Source organism: Octopus bimaculoides, chromosome 11 (assembly GCF_046866305.1).
Source record: "Octopus bimaculoides isolate indiv1 chromosome 11, ASM4686630v1, whole genome shotgun sequence".
Taxonomy (NCBI): Eukaryota; Metazoa; Mollusca; class Cephalopoda; order Octopoda; family Octopodidae; genus Octopus; species Octopus bimaculoides.
The window spans coordinates 757,556-767,555 of NC_142938.1; the positions used below are offsets into that span (position 1 = coordinate 757,556).

At 38.3% G+C, this 10,000-nt stretch overlaps 1 protein-coding gene across 2 annotated transcripts in view; it reads right to left on the reverse strand.

Moving 5' to 3' along the window:
* The window catches only part of LOC106882757 (synaptotagmin-7), a 109,456-nt gene that overhangs the window by 82,180 nt on the left and 17,276 nt on the right, over window positions 1-10,000 (reverse strand). The window contains exon 1 of one of the 2 annotated variants that reach the window (XM_052971423.2): window positions 4,487-4,796. The exons of the other annotated variant lie outside the window; for it this stretch is intronic. Within the exon in view, the coding sequence (XP_052827383.1) occupies window positions 4,487-4,514 (28 nt within the window). The 5' untranslated portion in view covers window positions 4,515-4,796. Of the gene's footprint in view, window positions 1-4,486; window positions 4,797-10,000 lie in introns of those variants that run through there. 2 annotated transcript variants of the gene reach the window in all.

Sequence of the window (10,000 nt, forward strand, 5' to 3'; positions counted from 1 at the left end):
AACACACACACGCATACAAGTACATGCATACACACATACGTGCGTACATAGGTGATATACATACACAAGATGTAGTCAAATACTGAAAAGACGGAAGAAAACAGGTGAGACGGAGGGAGGGGGGACTGATGCAGTGGGGGGGAGTAAGAAGGGAAAGTGAGTAGAAAGGGGAGAGGGAGGAGGAAGAGTAAGAGTGAGAGAAGGAGAAATAAAGACAAAGGGGTGGGGTGGTGAGGTGTGTGTGTGTGTGTGTGTATATATATATATACACACACACACACATATGTGTGTGTGTGTGTGTGTGGTGGACATGTTGATAAAAGTATAAAGATGTGTGTGCGTGTCTATATATTGTTGTTGCTAATGTTTATTGCATGTATATAGGTATGTCTGTGTATAAATATACACATACATACATACATACGTACACAAACACACACACAAGCACACATGTATATATATATATATATATATCCTTTCACGAGTGTATGTTTATGGTTTTGTGCGTGTGTGCATATATATATGTGTGTGTCTGTATATATGTGTGTTTGTGTGTAGATCATAAATATTGGTTTCAAATTTTGGCACACGGCCAGCAATTTTGTGTGGGGAGGAGTTAAGTCGATTACATCGATCCCCAGTGTTCAACTGGTACTTCTTTTGTCGAACCCCGAAAGGACGAAAGGCAAAGTCGACCTCGGCGGAATTATAATAAGAAATACTAATAAGAACAACACGAGCGAGTAAAACACCAACACTAGCAACAAGAACAAGAACAATGAGAAGCAGAGGGCCATAGATTAAGGATAGAGGTGCAGTCGACCGACCCGGAAGGGGCCAACGTTGATCCGAATGGGATTGGAACGTAAAGTATGGAGCCGGAAACAACAGCAACCACAACAACAATAAGAACAACACCGAGAATACCTTTACCATTAACAACAACAACAGCAACATCAACAACAATTTAGAAGAAGAACGATATCAACCACAAGCAGATCGATTATTAATGTAAATGATTTATATAAACAACGGTTTGGCGGGATTTTTAAGAAAAACCAACCAGAATTTATCGAACACAGTTACGAAGGAAACTGAAATACTACGATAACAGCAAGAAAAAAGAAAGAAACAGAAAAAAAACCCCAGAAAGCTTTCAATAACGGCCCCTCCTGAGCTATAGGCTCGTCAACACGGTTTGCCAGATTCTGTGGCGTATAAATTTCCCCCACCCCGCCTGGACAGAACGTCGGCCTGTCGCAGGGTTTACTAATTTTTGCCAACGGTGGGGACTGGAGCAACGTGAAATGAAGTATTATCCTCCTGAATATAATGCATTGCCTGGTCTAGGAATCGAAACCACAATCTTACGTTCATGAATGCAACACCCGAACCACTAACCACTTGCACTGCTTATTATGTGTCCAGAGAAAAAGCTCAGGTGTCCGAATTATCAATAAAAAATTGCAAGATGATTTGAATGTTAACGAGATTGAAATATTTTGTCGATGTTATTAGAATATATTTTGGATTGCATCAACTTTAACTCCCGGTCGGCGTTTTTCTCGTCGAATTCCCGCCAATGCCAGCTGGTATGTGAATCACGCCATATTTAATGTGGATCTGATAAAACCACCTTTTCGTAACAAGGATCATTGTATGGATTTTAAATATATAGAATATGGATGATGTCTTTAGTGTAACGGGACGCCTGTTACATCGATGATTCGCTTTATGCTGTTTTTACACACACACACACACACACAGACACACAGACACAGACACAGACACACACACACACACACACACACATACACACATACACACACACACACACACACACACAAATGTATATGCGGAAACTTGCAAAAAGCTGGCTTGTGAAAGTGTTACCAATAAGATTCAGTACACCAGTAGGATTCAAGGGTCATCAGGAGAAAATACACATGATCTGTCTATCCTTATACCTGTCTATAGCTATAGACAGGTGGTTACAAGATAGACAGATAGGCAGGCATAAATAAAATTAAATTACATCACAAAAATGACATGAAGGTAGCGTGAAATTTTAAGATATTTAATGTTATGCTCGGAGAAATGGATCTGTATCTGACGTTTCGGATGTAAACACTTTATCAGAAAAACATAATTAATGAAGAAGAGAGGAGAAAAGACGAAAACTAAAAGACTTAGATGAAAGTCGTAAAATGTAGGCTTCAATTCAGTCGCTGTTTTGACGCCGTGTGTGTGTGCAACAATCAAACTGGCCGGTTCCTATACATAATAGGTGCTAATTAATTGGTCTAAGCCCCAGTATATTACTGTTTTTTTAACAGCCAATGCGTGAAGTGAAGACATCCTGAACACAAGAGGTTCCAAAGATAAGATACTTCGTTTACTTACTACATAAGGAAATGTGTGTGCGTATGTTGGGGGGTGGGGTGATGGCAGAGTGTTAAACTCAGTTGTGGCTGTCTGCGCTCTGAGTTCTAATCTCGCCGAGTTTTCCTTTTCTATTCATTCGTGGACGATAAAAAAGTAACAGTCAATAACTGGTGACGTTACTTTGTTTGTTTCCTTCTTTCTTTCTCCCTCTCTCTCCCTCTTTCTATCTATTTCTCCCTCTCTTTCTCTCTTTCTCTTTCTTAGTCTGTCATCACGGCGTCATCAGGTATTGAAGCCTTGAAATAAGACATATGTCACCCTCCACCACCACCACCACCACCATCACTAAGACAATTTCAACAGGAACAAGAGCAACAACAAAAGCAACAGGTAAAAATAGAGAGACACCAGCAGCAGCAGCAGGAAGAGTCATGCAAGGTGCGCGCTCGTGTTTGCGTGTTTTTGTGCAGGTGTATGAGTGTCTATATGAACATATATACATGCATACATACATATACATACAAACATGTGTGTGTGTGTGTATATATATATATATATATATATGCATATATATATATATATATGTATGTGTGTGTGTGTGTGTGTGTGTGTGTTATAGTCGTGTTAAGGTGTTGAGGTAGTTTCATTGTACATATGGATGCTGAATCCCATATTGTTGAATCTACTGCTGATATCGCAGCAGGGCTGCACCTGCACTGGTTGCAGTAGATCTGCTGCCTGCAGTAGCAGCAGTCGTAGATGCACTTGTCCTGTACTAGCAGTAGATATACTTGTGCTGGAGCATCTACTGCAACACCAGCAACAACAATAACAAGTCAACAAGGAGACGGAAACGTGGTTGGTCGAACATCTAGAAACAGCAGGCTACTCTCCATCGGAAGGACACAAAAGATAATGTTGTCATTAAATGAGTCTTATTAAGATAGGGTGGTCATGGCTGGATCACATTTGATCTGGGTCTACTCTGTCAGTGATAAGATCAATAAATTTTTCTCTGCGTGAGAAAACACACTTTATACACCTTGTTTACACAGTCACACACATATAAACACCTGTGTATGTATATGTATTTATATATATATATACATATACACACGTACACATGCACATACATAAATGTGCATTATATATGCATGCATGCATATGTGTGTGTATGTGTATGTATACATATGTGTACCCACACGCATATGCATGCTTGTCTATGATGTAAGACCGTATTCGAAATGAAGCTTGATAAAACAATCCGTTATGTAAGAAAACAAATGAACATATAGACACTCTCTCTCTCACACACACAGAGAATACATTCACCCCCCCCCCCCCCACACAACACGGACACACATTTTAGTAGAGGGAAATATTCCGTTGAATCGACAGGTACCTTATTTTATGAACCCTGGGTGGATGGAAAATGAAAAGGACTTCTACCTGATTTGAACCTGGAACTTTAACACTCTCATTAAATGCCGCGTAATACTTAGACACCAAATCAACATCCTTGCCTGTACTACAACCAATACCACAACTAGTGCTAGTACAGCTAAACAACACTTCCAAACGCTACAACACCAACACCACAGCCAATACCACAATAAAACATTGTAACTAACCCGAGCCACAACCGATACCACAATATTAACCACGCCAATACTGCAACCAATACCACAGCCACTACATCGTAACCACCAGCACCACCATCCCCTCCATCGTCACCACCGTTTCCACCACTACCAGCACCACCATAGCCAATACAACGTTGCGTAAACAAGTTTTAGTGAGATGCAATGTACCGGTCTAGATTGATTTCGCAAGGTTTAGTAAAGATTAGTAATTACAACAGTGTGTTAATTAGTGAGTGTTAATTAAGCACAACAACAACGATAGTAATAATCTTTTCTTTATTGGCCACAAGGGCCAAGCAGATAAGAAAAAGGAACAATCCAAAATAAGGGCCACTTTGGGTTTCGCACAAAAATACGTAAATACGATAAAAGGAACAACAATTTCAACAACAAAAATTCCCCAATTTAAAAAAAAAAAATAACAATAATATTGTAGATGTGCTAAAGTTGAAACTCACGTGTAGTGGCGGTGTCGGCGGCAGACATGGTCAGAGAGATACCGAGATGGTGATGATGGTAATGTGTTTTGCTGTTGTGTTGTGGTGTGTATACCTCCTTAGACTGACACTGACTACAACACACAACTAGCTTAGCTACACACTCAATCTCTCACTCAACAGTCACTCTCTCACTCTCATTCATTAGTCTCACTCTCACTCAACAGCTGATGAACTGGTTCAGCCTACTGTCAGTCGAACTGTTTGACTGAGCTAGCTGCACGGTCTGCTGGATGGATGGATGGATGGAGAGAGAGAGAGAGAGAGAGAGAGAGAGAGAGAGAGGGGGATGGATGGTCTGGCGGTTGGCACTGGTGGATTGGGCCGAAAAGCGGATGCTGCCCGGCTAGTCGGAGGGATGAAGAGATGTTGATGTTGATGTTCTTACTGTCAGCTGTTGGTGGCGGCGGTGATGGAGTAATGGTGGTGATGGTGGTAGGGGTGGCTGCCTTGGCGATGGTGGTGATAGTGATGACTGATGATGACGGAGGAGGTGATGATGACGGTGAATAACAATAATAGTAATAATAATGATGATAATAATAATAATGATAATGATAATGATAATAATAATAATAACAACAACAACAACAATAATAATGATAATAATAATAATAATAATAATAATAATAATAATAATAATAACAATAATGATTTTAAATTTTGACACAAGGTCAGCAATTTTGGGTGAGAGAGTAAGTCGATTACATCGACCCCAGCGCTTAACTGGTACTTATTTTATCGACCTGGGCGGAATTTGAACCCTAGACGAAATAGCGCTAAGCAAGAAATATAAAACGTTGTAGGGCTTTAATATTCAGATTGAGAGAGTAATAAAAGCTAGAAGGACTGATTTGGTAAATAAAGAGAACAGAAAGTTACGGTCCGAAATGATGACAAAAATCAATATAAGAGGTATAGAGAAGATATTGAAGTAGCAGGACCTAGTCATTGAATTACAGAGATTATGGGTGGTGCGGGTAAAATATATCCCTGTTGTGGAAATCACGGTCTATGAAGAGCAAAGACGTGGTGTGAGCAAACTCCAGAAGGAGTCACGGAAAATGAGAATTGCAAAATCCTGTGGCATGCAATGTTCCAGGGCGGTCACCCAACCAGACATCGGAAACCGAGAAAGAACTTATATGCCCCGGTGACAACAAGATCAATGTGAAAGAAGAAGAAAAAAACAAACAACTATGAAGATTTGAAGTGGAAAATACGAAGGTTGTGGTCAATGAAGAGAGTAGACCAACATGGCTGACAAAGATCGGTGCAAGTGTGAAGGTAGAACATCTACAAAAGTCAGCATTGCTTGGAACTGCAAGAAATCTTTGCAGAGTTCTTGAAGCATGACCAGTAAAACAATTGTCACCTTAGTTTGCTGGCTGTAGACAGCTGACACTTTCCATCATACCCAACAAAATAAGTTGCGCGTTTTCATATAATAATGATAACCATGACAATGCATGGTGCCCTCTACCGTAAGGCGAATGTATACAAGCGCTACTTGAGGAGGGTAAAGTTGGACGTAGGCTGATTAGCGTACATCAACAGTGAAAGAAAAAAAACATGGCAGAATATTTGGTAAACAGCAAACAAGACCTGCTACAGTATGCTGCTAATGCAGGAGGATTTACCAAAAATGGAATTGAGGGTGATCATGAGTTCCAATCAAGAACAGCCAATGAGAGAGAAGAAACCGTACTCCGCATGGAATTACATGGCCAGTTCCACTGTGAGACTAACAACTTAAAAGATCAGGAAGCATCATGGAGGTGACATAAAAGAGAATACTGGAAGCCAAGTCATGTCTACCCAGGATCAGGCATTGAATACCAACTAAGGGAAAAGGAATATATAGGACGCAAGTGCAACGAAACTCTACAGAACATATGGGAAGAGGGTCGAAAAGCATGACTCACATTGTGAGTGTTTGTGAAAGTCTTGAGCAAAAAGATTACAAGGGAAGACACGACAAAGCAGCCTAAAACCTTCACTGGCCAGAAGTACGGATACGAGGTAACGGGTACTTGGTACCAGCATACACCGGTAAAAAGTAATGGACGAAAAGGGGGAGGCAAAAATCCTCTGGGACTTTGACTTCCAGACAGATAAGGTATTAGAGCACAGAAGGCCGGATATAGTAACCTTTAGGAGGAACAAACAAGGGGGCTTATTAATCAACGTGGCGGCGCCAGGAGATCATGATATTGTCATGAAAGAAAGAGAAAAGATTGATAAATATGAAGAGCTGAGAATTGAGATCGCTAAGATGTGGCAGCTGCAAGAGTCAATCATAAAGGTTGTCCCTGTTGTCATCGGAGCATTGAGTTCAATACCACCCAACCTGAAAAAAACATCTGGAAACTTTAGAAATATCCTACAGTCTTGATGTATTGCAAAAATCGTCATTACTTGGAACTGCACGCATATCGCGTTAAGTACTGTATGTCTGAGGTCCTTGTTGTGACTTGACAAACAATAAAAACCCCCGATAGACACAATATCTTCAACCAACAACATCATGATATTGGATACTGTGCGATGCTGTCTTAAATAATAATAGTAATAAGAAGCTGTGAATTTCCATATGGTAATAATAATAATAATAATAATAATGACAACAACAACAACAATAATAATAATAATAATAATAATAATAATAATATGAAGTGTACAGATGAAAAGTTGATACCAGATAACATTGAAAGTCAAAGGTTTTGGAGTGACATCTGGAGCAAAGACAAGGAGCACAAGAAGGATGCTGAATGGTTGCAAGAACTGAAACAAACGGTAGTCTGTCCAAAACAGTCAGAACTAGTCATTTCAGTTAGGGAAGTGAAGGAAATCAGCAAAAAAATGAGCAACTGGAAGGCCCTGGGACCAGATGGAGTTCAAGGCTACTGGATCAAAAGATTTGGTGAATGTCATGCACGAATAACTGAGCAACTCAGCACCTTGTTAAATCCAGGCCAAGCAACACCAGAGTGGTTGACATTGGGTAGAACAGTGCTGTGCCTGAAAAACGTAGAAAAACGCAATACGGTAGACAATTACAGGCCTATATCCTGTTTGCCACTTATGTGGAAGTTATTGACTGGAATACTCGCAGAGCCAATGTACGAACATCTGGAAAAAAATGGAGTCTTACCGCAAGAGCAGAAGGGTTACAAGCGTAAGTGCAGAGGTACCAAGATGATTTCAGCAAATAGTAGTAGTGAGAAATGGTTATGGCTACAGAAGGGAAAGCTGCAGAGGGAGACAGAAAGTTTGTTAGAAGCTGCACAAGATCAAGCATTAAGGACTAATTGGATAAAAGCCAAGGTAGACAAAAACCAAGTAGATTCCCATTGTAGATTATGCAAATCAAAAGAGGAAAGTGTTAGTCATATAGTAAGTGAATGTTGCATGGTGGCACAGAAAGAATACAAGAAAAGACATGACAATCTAGGGAGAGTAATCCACTGGGAGACATGTAGAAAGCCAGGATGTGAACATACTAATAAACGGTATGAACTTAGTAAAGTACTAGAAAGTAAGAAATATAAAACGTTGTGGGGCTTTAACATTCAGACTGACAGAGTAATAGAAGCTAGAAGGAGTGATTTGGTAGTAAGGGAATAGAAAGTGCCAGATAATTGACTTTACAGTCCCAAATGGGGAAAAAATTAATATGAGAAGTACAGAAAAATAGCAAAGGCCATTGAATTACAGAGACTATAGAAAGTTCGGGTAAAATGTATCCCAGTAGTTATAGGAATATTGGGAACTATCCCTAAAGATCTGAACAGATGGACAGAGGAAATAGGCATAAAACCCAGTTTAGTACAACTGCAGAAAACAGTGTTATTAGGGACAGCTAAGATACTTAGGAGGGTTCTTGGCATCTAAGGTTATTTGTTGTAACCCAATAGGAGGGTTCTTGGCATCTAAGGCTACTTGATGTAGCCCGATGTTAGGATTCTTTTCTTTTCCAACAGTCTAATATGTTGAGTGTATAACAACAACAACAACAACAACAATAATAATAATACCAGTAGTAATTGGTGCGTTGGGAATGATAAAGAAGGGAGCTGAGAAGTATATTAAACAACTCGCTAGTAATTCCAATCTCCGTGAACTACAAAAGATAACCTTGATGGGTACAGCCTATATTCTACGAAAGCACTCTCCATCTAAAATGGAATAAATCTGGTGATAATTTTAATTTTTGCATGCATAGCAAAACAAAAGTGTCCTTGCTACTCCTGTCCTCCGGAGGATGCCCGGTACTAAGGCAGCTGAAATAAAGTTATAATGAAAGGAAACCATAAATAATAATAATAATAATAATAATAATAATAATAATAATAATAATAATAATAATAATAATAACAATAATAATAATAATAATAATAATAATAATAATAATAATAATAATAATAATAGTAAGACCTGTATACAGTGGAAACTATGCCAACACTGGAATAACAACAAAACAGGATGATATAGGCACACGCCAAAACGGTTACAGAAAAGGAGAAAGCAAGCATACTCTGGGATATGCCAATACACACAGATAGAGAAATTAAGGCCAATAAGCCGGATATAGTTGTCAGAGATCACCAAGAAAAAATGCTTTCTAATCGATGTATCAATACCAGCAGATGACAATGTTTCTCTAAACGAAACGGAGAAACATTCAAAATACAAAGACCTGGATATAGAGGTGTGTTGAATGTGGAGACTAAAAACAGAAACAATTCCTATCAGAGTAGGCGCATTAGGTATGATAAAAAAAAACATTCATACAAATACATAAGAAAAACATCAGGACTAACAAATATATATAACCTACAGAAAATTGCACTACTAGGTACCGCACACATCCTATGTAAAATACTTTCAACACAGTGAATACAAGAGCATCACAACAAACCACAGCACATAACTAGAGCACACAGAGCTGCGCTCGGTAGAGCAGTGAGAGCACGTGATAAAAATAAGACTATTGAATAATAATAATAATAATAATAATAATAATAATAATAATAATAATAATAATAATAATAATAATAAGAAGAAGAAGAAGAAGAAGAAGAAGAAACAAGCCATTAGGACGAATTTGATAAGGGCAAAGCTTGATAAACTGGAACCGTGGGGTCGGGAGGTAAACTTCTTATCACATTGCAACGCCTGCGGCTATATATATATATATATATATATATATATATATATATATATATATATATATATATATATATATATATAAAAGATAATAAGAGTGAGTTTTTTCACTCTTATTATCTTTTATACATCCAACCACGTGCTTTCACATACCAACTTTCTCACCTATATATATATATATATGTATATATATATATATATATATATATGCATATATGTATATAGATATATGTGCATATATATATATATATATATATATATATATATATATATATATATATATATATATATATATATATATATATA